The 21,556-nt window shown below is 42.1% G+C and overlaps 1 protein-coding gene across 1 annotated transcript; it reads right to left on the reverse strand.

Annotated features, from left to right (window-relative positions):
* Positions 1-1,079: 1,079 nt before the first annotated feature.
* Positions 1,080-14,243, reverse strand: NMS (neuromedin S). Its single transcript, XM_003815767.4, has 10 exons — positions 13,947-14,243; positions 11,660-11,715; positions 10,970-11,020; positions 7,242-7,265; positions 7,095-7,148; positions 5,084-5,158; positions 3,980-4,015; positions 3,344-3,385; positions 2,201-2,235; positions 1,080-1,261 (listed from the first exon to the last, which is right to left on the reverse strand). Exons 1-10 carry the CDS (start codon positions 14,125-14,127, stop codon positions 1,249-1,251), a joined length of 567 nt encoding a protein of 188 aa, XP_003815815.3. The 5' UTR covers positions 14,128-14,243; the 3' UTR covers positions 1,080-1,248.
* Positions 14,244-21,556: the final 7,313 nt, after the last annotated feature.

Genomic DNA, 21,556 nt, shown 5'->3' on the forward strand with positions numbered 1-21,556 from the left:
TTTTACCTGTGCTTCTGGCCAACAGGCTATGAATTGGGGCTCCCATGACCACCTCCTGAAGTTTGACTAATTTGCTAGAGTGGCTCATAGAACTCAGGGAAACACATTTACTAGTTTATTATAAAAGGTATTACAAAGGATACAGATGAAAAAATACCATCCTCCAGCAAACTTCATGTGTCCAGCCATCTAAAAGCTATCTAAAACCCTGTGCTTTTGGGTTTTTATGGAAGCTTAGGGTTACATAGTGTCCTCCTTAAATAATGAGATTCAGAAAATATGATTAAATACAGAGTTTATTCTATTTGAGCTCAAAGCTTGAGAATAGCCACCTAGAAATGCCAACTCCAGGCTAATGGAACCAGCATTCTGAAGTGGAGAGGTCTGAGGGTTGTTGATATTGGCAAGGTTTCAGGAAGTTCAATAGGATTTTAACGTTGTCCGTACAAGGTTAGTGCATAGTTACAACAACTGGACTGGTTATAGGCTGTGTTCTTTTTCGGGATGGGTATTTAACATCCCACACTGAGGATGTAATAGTCATGGGCTCTTCTGCATCATCTGGTCTGAGTTGAGTGCAAGACAATAAAGGAAGAAGTTAATCTCTAACAAAGGTCAGTAATTAAGAGCGGAGGGGTCTTATCTCTGGTGTCATCCAGTCTTTTTTAGTCATTTTACAGAACAAAAAATAAGGAAGGGAGTTCATCTATAATTGGAGAAGCCAAAGTGGCAGCTGCATGTTACACGACTGAGGCCACACAGTCACATTTCTCTCAAGGCTCAAATCATTTAAAGTTCTAACAGCCTTAAGTTTGAATTGTTTAATTTCACAATAGGCATGACTGATTAAAACATTGGCCATTGGTGACCAACTGAACTTTCAGTGTCTCCTCCCTGGAGATTGGGGTTGGGCTGAAAGTCCAAATCCTCTAGTCCTGCCTTGGTCTTCCTGGTGACCAGCCCCATCTCAAAGCCACCTAGGGGCTGCCAGCCTCTGCCAATCATCAGCATACAAAGAAACACTGAACATTTTGAAATTTTCAAGAATTTTAGAACTTGTATGTCAAGAAATAGGGACAAAGACCAAATATATATTTCACAGTATCACACAATGCTACTTTATTTTTATAAAGCTAAATATCTAGTGAATATAGAGCAAGAGAAATATCTTTAAATATTGTTCGTGGAAAGAAATTTGATATTTGTTCAACATAATCCCTGGAAGGCCTCATCAGATCCAGCTTTCTTTCACCACTGAATCCTAAAAAAGAAAAGAAAAATGCACTGCTCAGTTCAAATCATTCTCGGAATCAAGACAAAGCCCATGGGCAGGTTATTACGTAACATATTTTACAATTAGACCTCAGTTTGAAGTGTCATAAATGCCCAGGTTGCTTTCCCCACAATCAGTAATTACAAGATTTGTTTTTGGTCTATCTAATGAGGCCATTAGGTTGGTGTAAGCACTATGGCCTCAGGGAACATCTTTGCTTTGTGTTTGCTGGGTACTGCCATTTCCCAGCAGTGGAACAGCTTTCTTAGACACCTTGGACTGCTGGGACCCTGACTGCTGACCCCTGCTGGCAGCATCCATTGGACAGCAGCCTTATTTCCTTGGGACCACATCCCCATGAGAAACAGAGGAGGCCCGGAGCTGCCCTTGAGCATTCACTTCATCTTCCACAGGCCTGAAGGCCAAGGAATCGCTCCAGATTAAAACTCTGGATCTCAGAGCACCATTGGAAGGGGGAAACAGCCTTGCCTGGCCGTACTTAGAAATGATCTCACTGTAGGGAGCCTGGTAGCTTCCAGAACTCCTTGGTGCACCATCCAAGCATGACAGGGTGGTGTTTCCTTATCAAGGGGGCCAGGTGAGAAGTCACAGAGGGCCCAGCTGGGCTGCAATGAGCCTGCATCCCCATCACAGTGACAGCTGGAGACCACATGCCTCTGAAGAGCTGGGCGTGGAAGTGAAGGCTGCAATATTGCCCAGACAGCCTGCATCTGCTAGGCTGGGGTGGGGGTCTCTGTGGTCCTGTGAGCAGGAAAAGGGAAGGGGCAGAGTTCCTGGGGGTTATGAAGGGTCCTCATTTCTTGAACAATGGTCCTCCCCATGGCTGCCTCTCACTCTCTCCAGTCAGACACATAAAATTTGCTTGAAAGAGAAAAAGGGTGATGAAGCTGATCTTGGACTACTTACTGGGCCTCATCTTCAATGTTTCTTCCATTCCTGGGCTGAAAAAAAAGGAGCAACTTATGAATACTGAGACACAACTTTCTGCAGCCTGTATCTTGATTCAGCTCTTCTCTCTGTTGAGCCCTAAGGCCTCATTCTTCTAACTAGGACTTCACTCCCCTCCATGGGGACTCACCTGGGAAGCCCTCGCCCTGTGCTAGCGCTAGTCTGTAGGTCCTCTGGGACAGTGCTTCAGGAACCTCACTGCTCCTAGGACCCCAACACTGTCACCCATCATCCCCACCCTTTAGTCTTTGCTTATGTGGTGGGAGGTTCCACAAACCATCCAACACAGAACTGCCCAGTCTGGAGACGTCAAGGAGATGGACTGTTTCTCAAAGCACTTTCTAGGAAACGAGTAGGTCATACAGACCCATGGGAGTGAGAGAGTGGTGGGAAGCAGCTCCATGGTCCATATGTTTGGGAAACAAATGATTAAGCCAAGTGACACAGGTTGTGTTCTGCAGGACTTCTTACAGCCTGTGATGGGCCAGTGTGTATTGTGAGACATCACAAATGTCAGGTGCAGTGTTTTCCAATCTTAGCTGACTTTTGCAGAATACTTTTTAGCGCCAGTGATTCACAGAATGCAGTTTCTGGGGGGCATGGATCTAGTCTGATTTGCTCACTTTTTCTGTGCAAATACTGAGAATCTCAAGGGTGGAGCACAGCTAGTGAATGGCTGATCAAAATCTAAAAGATAACTCTTCTGACTCTGTGACCTTTGCAAGAATCTCTGTCACCCAGGAAGGAGTAGAGGATGGTGCCTAAGCTCCTCCTGCCATGTGTTTTTGGGGCCACGAATCCTAGACCTTAATGCTCTAAAACATGGGCTCAGATTCTGGTCTACCTTGTGTCTGTCTGTCAGAAGAACTCCCTTACGCCTACTCTGGTGCTCTCAGCCTCTCTCCTGTTGGACCCCTGCCTTTGCAAGCTTGTAGGAGGAGATTTTTACTTGGAGTGATTCCCAGTGAAGGATGAGAGAGTCCCCACAATTATCCACCAGTTTACCAAGGGGTCCTGGCTCTGCTGTTTGCAGTCACTCCATGATTGGGATGGCTGCAGTGAATCGAGGTTAGAAAGCAAAGGTGAGAAAACATGCTATACCCTGAAAAGGAAAAAGGGTCGTCCCCAGGTCGCAGTGTGATCCTGCAACATATAGAAACACAAGCCATTATGCAACCATATTGCATTACAAGTTCTTCAAAAATGTCTATAGGAACAGTTTTCAAAATGGGTGGTCCCAGACCAGTGGCACCAACAACCTCTGGGAACTTGTAAGAAATACAAACTCTTTGCCCCAATCCAGACCCACTGAATCTTTGGGGGTGGGGCCAAGCAATCTGAATTTTAGCCAGGTGACTCTGATGCATGGCCACATTTGAGAACCACCGGTGTTTGGGGTTTGTGCTCTGGCAGTACCTCTATTGGAGTCTGTACAATGGCATGTGGGCCCCTGAGCGAGAGAAAGCAAGGCATTAGTAGCAGCTGGCTCCAGGGGACTCATCTCTGGGGCTGGAGGTGAAATATGAACAGCCAGAGGCACTGCCCTATGGTTCCTGTCTGCCCCAGGGAAACCTGAACTTAATTGCTCAGCCACAAAAGATTCTCAGGGTCCTTTGGAGACCAGCTCTGCCCAGAACTGGTCTGGAGGGGCTGCAGGGTGGCTGGCTCCAAGGACTTCCCCACCCTTCTCGGGTAGGGCTTTCTTTGGGGGTCGCAGTCTCCAAGGCTCTTGTGTACCTTCTTGGTGAAGTCCACTGCAGCAGTCCCCGAACCCTGCAAGGAAATGAGGGACAGGTTAATTCAACAGGAACCACATCATGACCTTGAAGTTGTCTTGCAGTGATCCTGCCCTCCCTGCCTTGCTTCTAAGGTAGTCAGAAGTCTGGTGCAAAAGAGGAGGTGGAGAGCATGGCAAATGGTGGGATCACCGCCGTGATCTTCTCTAGCAAGCTCCTGCTCAAGAAGGCAAGCTTGTCGTCTTGGCTGAGTTACCATCTGTGTCCAAGTACGTTAAGTTTGCTTGCTCCTCCGAACAGCGCGAACTTCGAAATGGGCACATTGCAAAGCTTAGGAAACTTTTAAAGGATTAGCCATTTTAGCTTCTTCAGCTTGTTCATTGCCTGTGAATCTGGTGTAAGAATGGAATCAGACTGGACCTGGAGGCTTGCGGTTAGCAGGGGGTCGGAGAAACTGCTGCTGGTGCCCAGGATGGCCAACCAGTTTTCCAGGTACTTGGGGCCCTGGGATTTTCAGAGCTAAAACTAGGAAATTCCTGGAAAAACTGGGATAGCTGGTCACTCTACCTGGGCAGGGTGTTCAAAATAAATTTTCTCTCTTGCTATTTGTTTATTTATTTTTGCTACCATGAAACAAAACTTTGACTACCATTGAAAAGGTTCAGCTGGTAATTTCTAAATTAAAAAATAAAAATGAAAGAAGAAAGCTCTGAGAAATGGACAATGGGTACGTAGGGGAATGGGAAGCAGAAGATATTGCCAGGGTGTTTCGTGTCAGGAGAAAGAGACAGGGGAAGTGAAAAAAAAAGTACAAAACCAAGACACAACTTAGGGATGAAAGGAGCAGAAGAGGAGAGGGATGGAAGCAGGCTGGGCCATGGGGTCTCTCCCCGGGCCCTTCAAACCACCTCATGGGGTTTCAGTGGAGGAAACTGAGACCCAGGGAGGTCAAAGGACCAGCAGTTCTGCTCAGTGCTCCCTGCCAAGGTGGAGACTAAGATTTGAGGAGAGAATGACAGCAAGCCCCAAGGTGACAGCATGCTTTTACCACGATTCAGTGAACTGTGAGGGGCATAAACTATGGTGGAAGAATAAAAGCACGTACTCGCTGCAGAATTCTCTTCATCCGCCTGTTGGCGAGCTTGGCAGCCAGGTGCATTAGAGGATGCACTGGAGGAAACTGCAACAGAGAGGCGCGGAGAGGGTCAGACAGGGGGACATCCACAGAGGGGTATTTTGAGAGCCCAGGGCTATGCGCATTCCTTTCTACTCACTTCCCTTACAAATGGGTTTAATTTTCAGAGTAAAATCCATTTTTGAGCCAAAGCCTGAAATTTTATGTTTTCAATAAAGAGCCGCTTGCCGTGAGAACAGGTTTCAATTCCAACACAGCCCTTAAAAATATTCCCTTAGGGTAAATCGGACTTTTCTCTGCATTAACCCTCAGCACTCTGTGCTCCTGGAGCGGAGCGCCTTGTCCTAGAAGCAGCTCCACATGTATTCTTTCTCCGTCTCCAGGGGTGAGCTCCTCATCCAAGGGAAAAGGTGGAGGGCAGCCCCCGTAACCCTCCCCAAGCACTTCTGGTTTCCTAATCTTGTCTGTGACTGCCGTGCGTACCCAGGTGTACACGCCTATCCTCATCTAGTCCTTGTGAATCCTCCCTGTGTACTTTGGTTTAGAGTAAAATTTGATTTGTGTTACAGTTTTTTTTTTTGCTTTCCATTGTTCTTTCTCCTTTCATGTGCCCTTGTTGGTCTTGATAATATTCCCCTCCTTGGCCAGGTGCAGTGGGAGGCCAAGCAATTTGGGAGGCCAATGTGGGTGGATCACCTGAGGTCAGCAGTTCAAGACCAGCTTGGCCAACATGGTGAAACCCCGTCTTTATTAAAAATACGAAATTAGCCAGGTGTGGTGGCACGTGCTTGTAGTCCCAGCTACTTGGGAGGCTAAGGCAAGAGATCATGGCTTGAAGCCAGGAGGCAAAGATTGCAGTGAGCTGAGATCATGCCATTGCACTCCAGCCTGGGCAACAAGAGTGAAACTCCGTCAAAAAAACAAACAAACAAAAAAATTCCCCCTCCTTACCTGAGCCCTATTCCTACATCTATAATACTGATTGATTCTTAGGGGAAACATTTTTTTCCTGGTTATTTGCTTTTTTAAGGATCCTCTTAAGACTTGGAGAGCCTTGAACATTTAAATAAGAGACTTTCTAGAGGTAGAGTTTTACTTGCTATGACAGGGTACCTGAATTAAAAGTTATATTCTGGCTGGGCATGGTGGCTCACGCCTGTAATCCCAGCACTTTGGGAGGCCAAGGCAGGTGGATGGCCTGAGGTCAGGAGTTTTAGACCAGCCTGGCCAACATGGTGAAACCCCATGTCTACTAAAAATACAAACATTAGCCAGGCATGGTGGCGCATGCCTGCAATCCCAGCTACTTGGGAGGCTGAGACAGGACAATCACTTGAACCCCGGAGAAGGAGGTTGCAGTAAGCTGAGATGGCGCCCCTGCACTCCAGCCTGGGCGACAGAGCAAGACTCTTCTCAAATATATATATATATTCTATGGCCTCTCCAATATTCCTCAAATCATACCCCATAGAAATTCACCTACACAAGCTGCTCTCGAGGGTAACTCAAATCTGTAGGAAGAAAGTAAGAGGTGATGGTTTCTATTCCCTTTGCACATACACATCGCGACAGCCACGGAAGATGTTCATCCATGGATCACCACTGGGGGATGGTACCATACACATCACAAAGCACAAACTTAAAAACAGATGGCAAGAAAAAACAATGTAAAGAGAGCACAGTGTTTACCAGGCTCTTCCTTACCTCTGTTTAAGTGCATAATAAGAAGTTATTTCCTACTTATTTTTCCTTTTCGGTAATTTATTCTCTAACTTCTCAGATCAGTTGGCCACCTACCACCCCCAGCCCAGAGGGAGAAAGAGAATCCCTGCAGCCCCAGGGAAAAGCCCATGGGAAGCTACTACCCAGAGGATGTCCGGAGCCCCCAGCTTTTCTACTTGTCTGCACATATTAAGAAAGGACGGACGACACGCAGAGGAGAGCCACTTTTACAGACAGATGATTATAATAAAATACTGACCCCAGTTTTAACTGGATGTGTTGCCTCCTGAGTTCTGGAGTAGTGAAACAAAAACTAAATAAGAAAAGAAAGTGATATTAGTATCGAGTGTCACTTGCTCTAAACATGGAAGCTGCATGCACTTGTACAGGGCTGGGCGGTACTCACCCTTTTGTATATGTCTTGATTATCCTGGAAAGAGAATTGTGAGGGTAAGTTAGATGAAATTTTACAGGGGCAGGTAACGGATAACGTTTTCTGTATAAGGTATACCATGGACCTTAGTGGATTTACCTGAATATTATGATAAATTGGCAATCTAAAAAGAAATTATTACGCAAATTTAATGAGTCTATAGTTGATGCAGGATCTTACAATAAGGAAAATTGCCAGCAATACATCATCATGTGAAAATATAATCTCATTTCATCTTTTCAGTTTGCAGGGCGTGGGGAGGAGAGACCTACTCTCTGATGCATAGAAGCAAATAACCATCTGACTACAGGTGGAATAAACTAACTATTACAGTTTTTAATTTGCCGCAGAGTGTATCCTAGTATTCAGTTTTTATAGTTCATATTGGCCAAGCTTCTTTTTCTCCAAAAGCTTTCTACATGAATTTTTGCTATCCTTGCAGAAAGTCCAATTTTCCGTTTCTAAATCCTTGCCAGTGCACACACCTCAGCCCTGGCTTGCGTAGATGATGGCTGCATGTGCGCTTATCTGACTCAAGGAGATGCCGGGAAGAAGACTTCTTACAAAACCACAGCGTAAGTGTTCATGTCCGTGTTTTATAAAGTCACAAGAGATGATTACTGTGAACAATCATTTAAATCTTCTGATCTGGTTCATACTGATCATTCACATCTCACTCATGCTTAAAGATTTTTGAATCTGCCGAAACCTCAATCAAGACAAAAATTAAAGTTGTTAATAATACTTTAATAATAATTGTGAATACAATTACATCTTTCTGCAAACTTTGTGGAGAATTTCTTCAGTGGAAGAGAGCAATACCTATGCATCCTCTCCTCTCTCTACCATGTACATATGTGTGGATGCACAAACATGAGCACACACACACACAGACACACACTATAATCCACCAACATTACCAGTAGTGGAGGCTCTGTGGCAATTAACTCTATTTCCTTATAATCACCATTTTTAACCAGCAGAAAGTACTTGCTATTTTTACAGCTCCTGGTCTTCTTGTCAGCATCTGTTCACAACAGTGTGTGTGTGTGTTTATGGACACTTATTGGGCAAACAATTGTTTTTTGTACCACATTCATCAGCTGTATACTGTTATGTTTACTTTTCAGGTCAAAAATTGATGAGGAATGTGAAGATGCTTTTCCTGCTGCTAATTACCCTGCTCAACGTTTCATATGCCCCTTACTTTACTTTTTTCTTTTCTTTTCTTTTCTTTTTTTTTTTTGGAGACAGGGTCTCGCTCCATCACCCAGGCTTGAGTGCAGTGGTACAATATTGGCTCACTGCAGCCTCCACCTCCCAGGTTCAAGCGATTCTCCTGCCTCAGCCTCCTGAGTAGCTGGGATTACAGGCACACGCCACCACGCCTGGCTAACTTTTGTATTTTTAGTAGAGACGGGCTTTACCATGTTGCCCAAGCTGGTCTTGAACTCCTGACCTCAAGTGATCTGCCCGTCTCAGCCTCCCAAAGTTCTGGGATTACAGGCGTGAGCCACCACACCCGGCCTACTTTTTCCTTTTTAGAGAAAAAATTATTTCAAAGTTTACTGATCTATGTTGTTTATTATTCATTTTCCCAACTAGTATACAAATGCCATGAGAGCAGGTGCTCAGTTTGTTTTACTACCCCATCCCCAGCACCTGGCCCGTGGCATGCTGTCAATAAATATATATTTTGAATGAGTGAATGGTAGAGCCCTGTTCACAAGAACTTATTTTTCCCAGTTGAAACGTCTTCTAATCCCATGTGGTGACCAGAAACACGAAACATGAAGAGTTTTGTGGATGTCATCATTTGCAGAATGTGACTGCTTTCTGAATTGTCTTGATTTAAAGGTCTCCTAGAGTCACAGACTTGGCCTATTCTGGAAACCAGAACAGGAGTGAACTTAGAGCTCCAGCAACACATCCAGACTTTGGGCAGTTGAGGAAACCAAAGCCCCAAGAGACGAAGTGACATGCCAAAAGTCACGTTTCAGGGAAGCAACAAGCCAGGAAGAGCCAGTTTCTCTATTAATGCCTTTAAATATTGGCAGTTTTGTTCACTGAGTGACCCCTTGCTCTTCTGCAGTTGGAAACAATGAATGGGATAGACTTGGAAAAATGGAGAAGGTGGAAGGAAATTCATTCCTAGTGGGCCCTTGCTCTTGGGGATCCTCATAACCCAATTTAATACTGCAGGTTGAGCATGGGACAGCCACACTACTTCCACTGCCTCTGCTGGTGCAGAGGACACCCCCAGTCTTCACCTGAGGGATAGGGAAATCCCTTTTGTGCAACATGTGGAGGAAGTAACAAAGGGATGAAGAACTCTGAGTTTTCAGCCTGAATTTTTGCTCCAGGTCCAAGGCTGTAAAGATTATTCCTGAAAATGAGAGCTAACAATTGCCTTCAAACATATGCATAGTAAACCAAAAATAAGAAGAAATGGGCCTGATATATTCATGAAATTTGAGAAACTGATGTTTGAGTCTTGAAGAATGAGAATTAGTTGCATTAACAGGCAATGGCAGCAACTAGCACTTAAGTGCTGTCATTTGCCACGTTCTGGATGCTGTTGAAAGCACTTCACAAATATGAAGCATTTAATCCTTACAACAGCATTCTGGGATACTATGACAATTACCCCTATACTACAGATGACAAAACTGAGGCACAGAGCAACTAAGAAACTACCAAGTTTAAACAGAGCTGGATTTTGAAACCAGGTATTTTTGTTTTAGAGTCTGGATTGTTAACTGCAGCCTGTGAAGGAGGCAAAGTCATTTCTGACTAAGGAAAAGATTGTGCAAGGACGTCAAGGGCCTGGTGCATTTGGGGAATACTGATAGATTCACTGATAGATTCACTGTGGCTGGAGCATAGTGTGCTGTGGGTTGGGGGAGGTGAGGGATAAAGAGATGTGGCTCAAGGTGAAAATATGGAGGCTATCCTAGGCATCATGGGCTATCCTACCACCCTTTTGTACTTTCAGGTAAATCAACTTACTTTATATCCATTGAAATATTTGTGTGTTTACTACAGTTACTGTAAAGTTTTTTGTTTTCATTTTGGTGAGATAGAGTCTTGCTCTGTCACCCAGGCTGGAGTGTGGTGGCATGATCTCGGCTCACTGCAACCTCCGCCTCCCGGGTTCAAGCAATTCTCCTGAGTAGCTGGGATTACAGGTATGCGCCACCTTGCCTGGCTAATTTTTGTAGTTTTAGTAGAGACAGGGTTTCACCTTGTTGGCCAGGCTGGACTCAAGCTCCTGGCCTCAAGTGATCTGCCCAGCTCGGCCTCCCAAAGTGCTGGGATTACAGGTGTGAGCCACCAGGCCCAACTAGTTACTGTAAAGTCTTTTAAATGATAACTATTGTTTTGGAGAACTGCTATATCATGGTATATCAATTTGTAATATGCAATATATCATAACATATAATTAGCTTAACTATACATGGTTATAATAATTGTAAGAATATACATGAACTACCCATATTTTATAGTAATTTATATTGAAGATACTTAAGATATTTAACATATTTATATTTAAGATATTTGCTTGATTTTTTCTAAAATTATATTCTTGAACACACATATGCATGCACATACATACAGCATTCTCCTGTAGGTAGCAAAAGAGTGTGTTTGTTGCATATATATATATTTTATATATATTATATATATACACATTTTTTTACCTTAGGTTGGCGAGAAAGAGGTGCCCACTGACTCAGACAATATGCCAGCTGCTAAAAAGATAAAATGAAGAAAACAAATCAAAGGGATGAGGGGGATGAAGAGAGAGATTGATTAATGAGTAATCAAATACAATTAGATAGAAGAAACAAGGCCTGGTGTTTGATAATTCAGTAGAGTGACTATAGTATAAACCATAATCTATGGGATATCTCAAAATAGCTAATAGAGAATAATTCGAATGCTCCCAGCATAAAGAAAATGTAACTATTTAAGGTAAATGTTTAATATCCATCGATATTCCATTTCCCCCAACTTGGTTGTAACACACTATATGAAAGTATCAGAATATCACATGTACCCTGAAAGTATGTACATCCATTATGCATTTAAAATTTAGACAACGTATCAAAGATAAGCTTAAATTCTTCAGTCAGCAGAATTTTGTTACAACAGATTTAAAATTCTAAAATTGTCCTATTTCTGAACCTCACATTAATTTCTCACACAGTGGCAGTGAATTTCAACACAACCCTCAGGATGCCTTAAATGAGGCCATGAAAAATGGCAACAGTGAGTTTCTGCTGCAGCCAAAAATCTGATCTCAAAATAGTTTTAAGTGAACGTTATACACATGATGTATTCAAGGTCCAGACTAAATAAAAATCTCACATTACTGAATAATTGGGTACCTCAAGCTGCACAATATCCAAGCCATCTGAAGGATCAGCTAAAGGTTGAGGAAATCCTATTGTGAGAAATCATAAAATTATTAATTAGAGAAAAGAGGTCATAGCATTTACTTCAAAGTCTTTACCATGAAAAACAGACATCCTATTAAAATAATAAACCACCAAAGAACTATTCAAAAGAGGTCAGTGGGAAAGTGAGATCTGATCTGATGTTGTTAAAAGGATTTACAAAGAAAATACACTTCTACTTGCCACTAGCAAATCTGAGATTTATACAAAGATTAATTTAAAATAGCATGGTTGTTAATTTACCATGAGTGTTCAGTACAACTATTAGCAAGTCAGCAAAGAGGAGGAAAAAAATTCCAAGCTAACAACTTAGTTTGTATTTTGATAGAACTCATGAGGATGGCATCTCAGAAAATGGTGTCAACAAAGGATAGACATCAGGATCACCTTTGAACTTTGAAGACGCATGGATACCCGTCTCTCTGCTGCTACAGACTCTCTAGGGATGGGCTCTGGGGAAGCCTGCTGGCATGCAGCTGGACCCTGTCAACCTTTTGTCTAACTTCAATGAACTCCTCTTCTCATTTGCCTGTGATACAACACTTGGTGGGATAGCTATAGTGCAGTCAAAAGAATCAATTGGATAGGTCAAAACTAACAAGATGAAATTAGATGGATAAATATAAAACCTGGCACTTAGATTTTTAATGTGTGGAACAGGGAATGTATGGCTCAAGAGCAGTTTATGTTTAAAAACAAGACAAAAGAAAATTGTGTGGTATTTTGTTCCCTGCGTTCTCTCTGAGCCAAGATAAAGCAAAGGCAATGTTATGTTATATTCAAATAACAGTGCCTAAACCTTAAAAGGTAATAGCCTGACTTGAAATGATAAGATATGAGGTAAAGGCACTGAGCATAGTTTTCTCTGGAAACAGGAAAATTAGGAAGTATATGTTAACTGCTTTCAACTATTTTGAGAACTTCAATAAGTAAGAGATATTAGTCTTATCCTGTGTTTCTCCCAAATAACAGAATAAAGACTGATGGTTAGAAAGTTACATGTGATCACACTTAAGCTTAGCCTAAAGAAGTTTTTGATGATTGGAATAATTCAATTATGCAAAGTAATGCAAACCAATCCTATAAGGATTTATGGAGAGGTTCTTTGCTAATAAAACGTAAAGACTTACCCTCAGGGAACATAAAGTCAAATAGGAAAAAATAGGGAGGTGAGTATAAACATATAGAAAGATACATAAAAGGTAATAACATATTTACAAAAATGTAATATAAACAGGACTCTACTGGAGCAAAGAGGCAGAACCTGGCTGTCATAGCTGGCAGTGAGTTGGGGTCATTGAAGTAGTTAAATAGAATCAGGAAGTTACAGAAGGGATCCCTGCACCCTGTGAGAGGTTAAACCAGATGACCTTCATGGTCCTTTGCAAGACCCAGTTTTGTGATTACATTGTAGGACATGACAAACAAACATACTGTTTGAAATATGTTTTCTCTGTCAATATATTACCAAAGATTTTCTACTCCCCTAAGTCAAAATTCTAATGGAAAAATGTAAAATGGTATGTGTTTCCAACCGTAGTTGTTCTGCCACCGCCCACTTCCCTGCATCCTATGAAGATGGTGGTAACAGATTCCAACCACAGACCCTCACTCCACCCCTGTTCCCTAGAAGCTAGTTCTCAGAGTTGGTGAGGCGATGCCCGCGCGCGGTCAGCACCTCGGACAGCTCACTGGCCCCGGTAGGTAGCGGCTTCCGGTACACTCTGGAACCCTGCTTCTCTAAAACCCAATGGAAAGGCTTGGGAAAGATTCCTTTTTCCAGGGTGCGCTCCTCCCGCGCCCGTCTCGAACTGCCCATCAATTTCCACTCTCTGGGGCTGTAAGCTCAGTTTTACCAACTCTGTCCTCGTCTCTTCAGAATCCAGGGAGCAGAAATGGCTACAAGTGGGATCTTCCCCTAACTCACACCAGGAAGTGCCTCTCCCTTCGGTTTTAGCGACACATGTTCAGGACATCCCTAGGGCAGGAGCAGCTTAAAGACAGTCCCAGAGGGAAAAGTCTCCTTTGGTAAAAGGCTGCAGCATCTCGCTCTGTTGATCCTCTCCTAAAGGTTCGAACAAATTGCAGCCAGAAATCAAGAAGGTCTGGCGGGGGAGAATAAAGCTTGACTCCCTCCAGAACTGCCCTGGGGGATCAAGGTCTGTCTCAGACATCCTCAGAGTTTAGGCCAGATGGAGTCTGAGGAAGCTCCCCTTACCTGAGGAGGGAATCTGTAGCATGCAGAAGCAGTAGATGGCCAAGATGAGAGGGAACTGGGGACGAAGATGTTTCATTGTGAGAGTCTGGTTTCTCCTTGCTGGCCACAGACAGGTGCTGCTAGGACAGGAGCCGCGCATTTCCCCAAGGTCCACAGGCAGAGGCAACCCTCTCTCCTGCATCTGATCAGCCCAGCAAAGAAAGTGCCTTTATTTGCAGCGCCCCGGAGCCCACTGGCTGATCACCAATCAGCTTTGCACGGGAGGACCCTGGCTTTCTCATAAATGTCATGCTGAGCCCTTATTTGTAGAATAATATCTTTCTGGAGTAGGCATTGTAAAGAGCCATCTTTTACAACCCAGCAATGAAAATAAAAGGTGGAGAGTCCTGATTTTTATTCTATAATGATCTGAGAAATATTTCTGAATCAAGAATGGCTTTTTCTCTTTTTAATAAAAGAGATAAAATAAAAAAAGGACACAAATCTATAAATTATTGCTTGATAAAGTCTTGTTTCCTATGAAGCTGTTTATCTTCCACCTCTAACAAAGCATGTCGTGTTATCTTGGTGCATTTAAGAAGGACAAAATTTGGAGTCTTCTGTATAATATTTGTAAAAATCTAAGGTTCAATTGGGGCTCTGTTTGTTTTTTAGATCATGGCTGGAAATTAGCCTCTTTAAGGTCTTTCCAGATTCATTTTAAGGAACAAGTTAAATATTTCAAATTGTCAGTATTCAGGAAAACATGACAATGTTTAATAATGATAAATAACTTCATCTACTGAGCTTCTACATGTTGGGATCTGTTTTAGGCATTTCACATAGGTTATTTCATATAATTCTCACAGAAAATCTATTAGGAATGTGTTATTACCCTAATTTTATGAATGAGGAAACAGAGGCTAGGAAAGATGAAGAAACTTGTCCAAGATCATCCAGCTATCAAGGATCAGAGAAGAAATTTGGACTCAAAGGTACCTGAGCCCAGTCATTTCTGTAAGAATATGGAATTTTAATTGATAAGTAATTTTTTAAACATGCTTCCTTGGGATTAGACATCAGATAGAAAGAAGAAGAAAGACTGAAGTCTTCTATTTCTTGCAAAAAGCGCAACATACATAGTATACGTGAAACAAATATCTTTTGTTTTTTTCATTATGCATATCTTTATTTTTTTTTTTCTTTTTGAGACGGAGTCTCACTCTGTCACTCAGACTAGATTGCAGTGGCGCGATCTTGGCTCACTGCAACCTCTGCCTCCTGAGTTCAAGCGATTCTCCTGCCTCAGCCTCCTGAGTAGCGGGGATTACAGGCGCCCACCACCACGCCCAGCTAATTTTTGTATTTTTAGTAGAGACCGGTTTTCACCATGCTGGTCAGGCTGGTCTCAAACTCCTGACCTCGTGATCTGCCCACCTCAGCCTCCCAAAGTGCTGGGATTACAGGCATGAGCCACTGCGCCTGGCCGCATATCTTTAATTTTTGCTCTTTTAGAGATTAGGTGGTTACTAATAACTGCTGGATGTTTACACATGGCTCAAACATGTTAATACTTTACCTAAGTCATAATATATAATTGTTTTAATGAATGAGCTTTTAAAGAATAATTTTAAGTGGGAGTTGCTCAGAAGGAGCTGTTTATTTTTTACTTATAATGTGGCATTTTGCCAAAACATTTTCAATTCATAACAGAGCGATAATTATAAACTACTTTATAGCCATAATATTTTGCCTATTTCTTTGAGCCAGTAAGAAATAGAGATTTCTATTTATTACAGTATTTACCACTTTGGTTCTAGGAGACTAACCCAAGGTCTTTAAATACCAGGCAGGGATTATGCCATTTACATTAAAATCCACCCACTGCTTAACAGCAAGTCTTTACTGAATGAAAGGAAAAAACATGAATAAATGCTTTTTCAACTGAAACCATTTATCTACATGGTATTAAAAACAGTTACTTATGGTCATTGTAGATACACGACACACATATAATAGCAAATGGTTGTGGTATTTTTAATAAGTGTCAACCAACAAGTACTTTTCCAACATCCGCTCTGTCTACCAGTGAACTGGTGTTTATGCATAAGCGTCAAGTAAACCTCTGTGATAGCTCTGATTTATATCAACTTTATGTTTCTTCTGCATATTTTGCCTACACTATTTTTTCAGATATTCAGGAGAAAAACATAAAAATATTATTTTAAATACTAACTTAGAAATGGAAAAAGATTTTAAAAGTCCGTGCTGTTACTATTCAACAACATGGTTACGAACTAATTTGTGTTTTCCCCACAATTCATATGTTGAAGCCCTAGACCCCAATGTGACTGTATTTGGAAACAGGGCTTTTAAGGAGGTAATTAAGGCTAAATGAGGACATTAGGATGGGCCCCTAATCCAACAGTGCTGGTGTCATTATGAGAAGAGGAAGAGATGCCAGAAATCTTTTTCTCTCTGCATGCATGCACTGAAAAAATGTTGTGTGAGATTGCCTACAAGTGAAGTAGAGAACCTCACCAGGAACCACCTTGCTGGCACCTCGATTTTGGACTTGCATCCTCCAGAGCTCTGAGAAAATACATTTCTGTTGTTTAAACTACCCAGTCTATGGGTTTTGTTATGGCAGCCCAAGCAGACCAATACAAACATGTAAGCATTTTTAGCCAATTCAATACAAAAATAAACTAAAATAATGAAAATTAAAAATTGGAAACTCTACTTGATTTCAAATTATACAATTATCTACCCAGAATATCTACTAAAAATTCAATGAAATCAACTGGCGGATGATTAGAATTAATAAAAGTTTACCAAATTGACCACATTTAGGGGACACTATTTTCAGTACTAATTTTCTTAGGATAAGAGCAAAAATAAATTTTAAAATGTGTCAAAATGTAAATAGCTTAAAAAACTATGAAATACTGAGGGCAAAACTAGAGAATAAATGTGCAACACATTTAAAAAGAAAACCACAAAACTGTACTGAAGGACATAAAAGAATGTGTGAATAAACATATCATTATCCTCACCAGCAAGATTCAATGTTGTTAAACATTCAATTGATGACAAAATTCATTTACAAAATCAGTGTAATCCTAATTAAATTCAAAATGACCTTTCATGAAATTTTAAGACTTATTCTGAAAGTAGTTTGGGAGAGAAAATATACATTTGACAAATTTTTTGGAAAAAACTTGACACTTTACCAATGCCAAAATGTACCATAAAGTGGTAGCAACTGTGGTATTGTGGTCAACATTTTGTTACTGATCTAGTAACAGGCAAACCAATCCACAGAATGGGATAGAGAGAGTTGAAGCAGATTAGATTAATATAGAATAAAGGCACATTTCAAATCAGTGAAAAATGGTGAATTACTCATTGAATGGTGTTCAGGATCATTGGCTATTTGGCGAAAATTAAATACACTATTCCACACTATACAGTAGTCTCCCCTTATCCTAATGGGATACATTCCAAGAACCCCAGTGGATGCCTGAAGCTGAAGATAGTACCAAACCCTGTAGACGGTATGCATGAATTTCTTGTTCCTTCTTCACAATTTCACAGCTAGGAAATTGTTCTTACTGTAGATCTTAGCCACCTCTGCATATGATTTTTTTTCTTTCTTTATTATGCCAATAGCTTTCACCTTTTCACCTAAAGGAAGCACTTTGTGGCCCCTCTTTGGGATATTTCAATGGCCAGCATCATTACTCTTGTGCTTTGGGGCCATTATGAAGTCAAATAAGGGTGGCTTGAACACAAGCACTGCAATGCTGCAACCATCAATCTGTTAACCAGGGCTGCTGCAGAGTGACTAATGGGCATGTAGACAGCGCAGAGATACTGGACAGAGGGAGGATTCAAGAAGAGAGGGGCAGGACCCAGAGACTTCATCACGCTACTCAGACGGGCACACAATTGAAAAACCTATGAATTGCTTATATCTGGAATTTGCCGTATGTAATATTTTCAGACCACAGTTGACTAGTGGAACTGAAACTGTGGAAAGTGAAAACATAGATAAGAGGGGACTACTGTAGGCTGGGCGCGGTGGCTCACACCTGTAATCCCAGCACTTTGGGAGACCAAGGCTGGTGGATCACCTGAAGTCGGGAGTTCGAGATCAGCCTGGCTAACATGGTGAAACCCCGTCTCTACTAAATATACAAAATTAGCTGGGCGTGGTGGCATGTGCCTGTGATCCCAGCTACTCGGGAGGCTGATGCAGGAGAATCGCTTGAACCCAGGAGGCGAAGGTGCAGAGGTTGAAGTGAGCCAGGATTGCGCCACTGCACCCCAGCCTGGGCAACAGAGTGAGACTCCATCTCCAAAAAAAAAAAAAAAAGGGGGTGGGGGGACTACTGTAAATTAAAATAAATTCCAGAAGAACAATAAACTAAACCTGATTCACACACACACACACACACACACACACACACACACACACAGAGTATTATAAATATTTTAAAATTCTGTGTACATTATGCTGTTTTGAGATCTTAGAAAAAAATCTTTGTGGCTGGAGAGAGACTGTTCCTCCCAGGGCTAGCCATGCTTAGAGATAGCAAGGGCTCAGCCTGGGGCACGCCTGTGATGATAAACTAAGCAGTTCAGGGCCATAAATCCTCTATCTGGCCCCTAAGCCCTAGAAGGCAAAATCCCTCTGCCTTAAACATCCCAGGATCAGCTTCCAGGCAACTAGGAACCATTCCCACAGCCCCAAACCTTCCACAATTATTCACATTAGCCAGTCCTAAACTGTTCACCCTGCCCTGCCTTGCCCTTCCCCATAAAACCCCGTAAAGGGGGTGGACTAGACCTTCTCTTTGCTCCTGTCTTCCACCTCCTGACCACCCTGGTGCCTTTCCCACATGGTCCTCCTGCCTCCAGGACCTGTGAATTAGTACACTTTGTTTTTTCCTGTGCCACTCCTGTGTCTCCTCTTGAGGTCACACCTGACTGATCATCACATAAAAGAAAATGAAGCACACATACACACACACAGATACTTATATAAAATCCTGTATTAGAAAAAGATTGAGCAAAATTTTTTATAGGAAAATTGCTCTAGAGCAAAACTTAAAATAGGGACGACAATAAGGAAAAGATTGATACATTTTAAAGTATTTTTTAAAAATTCTGTGTAAAAAGATGCCATAATCAATATTAGCAAAGAACAAAACACCATAGGATAAATGTTTCCAAAAGCTATAGGAGTACTTTCTGATAATACAAAAAGAGAGGGAAAGAAAGGAAGGAAGGCAAAAAAGGAACAAGGAAAGGAAGAAAGGAAGAAACAACGTAACTGTCCACTAAGAGGTGAATGGGGAAAAAAGCTGATATATACATACAATGGAATCGAATATTAAATAAACTAAGGGATCCATAATATGGAAATTTATGTAACTGTGTTATTTTTTATTCTCGAGATGGAGTCACTCTGCTGCGTAGGCTGGAGTGCAGCAGTGTGATCTCAGCTCACTGCAACCTCTGCCTCCTGGGTTCAAGCAATTCTCCTGTTTCAGCCTCCTGAGTAGCTGGGATTACAGGCACATGCCACCATGCCCAGCTAATTTTTAAATTTTTAGTAGAGACGGGGTTTCACCATGTTGGCCAGGCTGGTTTGAACTCCTGACCTTGTGATCTGCTCAACTCAGTCTCCCAAAGTGCTGGGATTACAGGCGTGAGCCACCATGCCCGGCCTATGTAACTATTTAGAAGAATAAGATAGGTCTACATGTATTCACAGGGAAAATTCTTTATAACATGAGTAAAGAAAAAATGTTACAAAATTTCATGTCATAGTCTCTTGCCTGCCACCATGTAAGACATGACTTTGCTCCTCATTCGCCTTCTGCCATGATTGTGAGGCCTCCCAGCCATGTGGAACTATCTGGCTCATTTTCTGCCTTTGCTGTGATCTCTGAGCAGGCAAGCCTTGTGTCTCTATTTCCAGACTACTCTCTCCTTTACATCAGAGCGATTGGCACACCTCTCTCCAGCAGGAGACTAAAAGCTACCTGAAGCCCTGGTGTGTGCTGCACTCATATGGAACCCCTCTGTTATATTCTTACACATTGCTTCTTTTTCTTGGTACAAGAAAATACTAGGAGCACTTAGAGGCTCCTAGCCCATGTAGAACAGCCATAAATGAGGAGTCTGAAAAGAAAAAAGAAATTGCATGCCATGCGCTCCAGTATCAGTTAGCTTCTGCTCATAACAAATCACTGCAAAACTTAGTTGTTTAAACAACTATTTATTTAGCTCAAAATTCTGAAGGTCAGCAATTTGGGCTGGGTTCTACAGGGCAGCTATTCTCAGGTGGACTCACTTACACATTTGCAACCACCTGGTGAATAGACAGGGTGCCTGAGACCTTTCTCCATGTAATCTCTCATTCTCAGGGTGGTTAACCCAGGCTTGATCTCACGCTCATTTCAGAGTTCTAAGACAGTGAGAGGAGAAGCTACAAGGCCTCTTGAGCTTTGCAACGGCCTCTAGGTTTGCAACGGGCACTACATCACTTCTGCATTGTAACGACAAAGCCAGTCACAAAGCTAGCCCAGATTCAAGGGGTGGGAAAATAAATTTCACCTCTCAATGATGAGATGAGCCACGAAGTGTTATGGCCAATTTTGCAATCTACCAACTTATGTAAAAGTTTTAAAAAAATAGAACATGTAGTTATGTATCTACAGATGTAGGTAAATGCAAAGTAAAAGAATGGGATGCTACACACACCCAAAAATAATAGCAGAGATTCTCATGTAGTGAGATTGTGAGGAATCATTAAAGGCTTTTGAATTCTTGGCTGGGTGCGGTGGCTCACGCCTGTAATCCCAGCACTTTGGGAGGCCAAGGTGGGCGGATCACGAGGTCAGGAGATTGAGACCATCCTGGCTAATATGGTGAAACCCTGTCTCTACTAAAAATACAAAAAATTAGCCGGGCATGGTGGTGGGCACCTGTAGTCCCAGCTACTTGGGAGGCTGAGGCAGGAGAATGGCGTGAACCCAGGAGGCAGAGCTTGCAGTGAGCCGAGATTGCACCACTGCACTCCAGCCTGGGCAATACAGCAAGACTCCATCTCAAAAAAAAAAAGCTTTTAAATTCTTGCATTCTATATTTTTGAATTCTTGCATTGATTATTTATGAATTACTTGTATAAGTAAAACTAAATTTAAAAAATTTAATAGTCTGAAACACTCATAAGCATATGGATAAATATTCAAAGATCTAAACTTGCATATATAAAAGATCAACTGCTTTCATATCCTTTGCAGGGACACGGATGGAGCTAGAAGCCATTATCCTCAGGAAGCTAACGCAGGAACAGGAAACCAAACACCACATATTCTCACTTATAAGTGGGAGCAGAATGATGAGAACACATGGACACATGGGGGTGAAAAACACACACTGGGGTCTGTTGGGGGGTGGGTGGGGTGAGGGAAAACATTAGGAAGAATAGTTCATGGATGTTGGGCTTAATACCTAGGTGATGGAATGATCTGTGCAGCAAACCACCATGGCACATGTTTACCTATGTAACAAACCTGAATATCTGCACATGTACCCTGGAATTTAAAATAAAAGTT

The sequence above is a fragment of the Pan paniscus genome, chromosome 12 (assembly GCF_029289425.2).
Source record: "Pan paniscus chromosome 12, NHGRI_mPanPan1-v2.0_pri, whole genome shotgun sequence".
Taxonomy (NCBI): domain Eukaryota; kingdom Metazoa; phylum Chordata; class Mammalia; order Primates; family Hominidae; genus Pan; species Pan paniscus.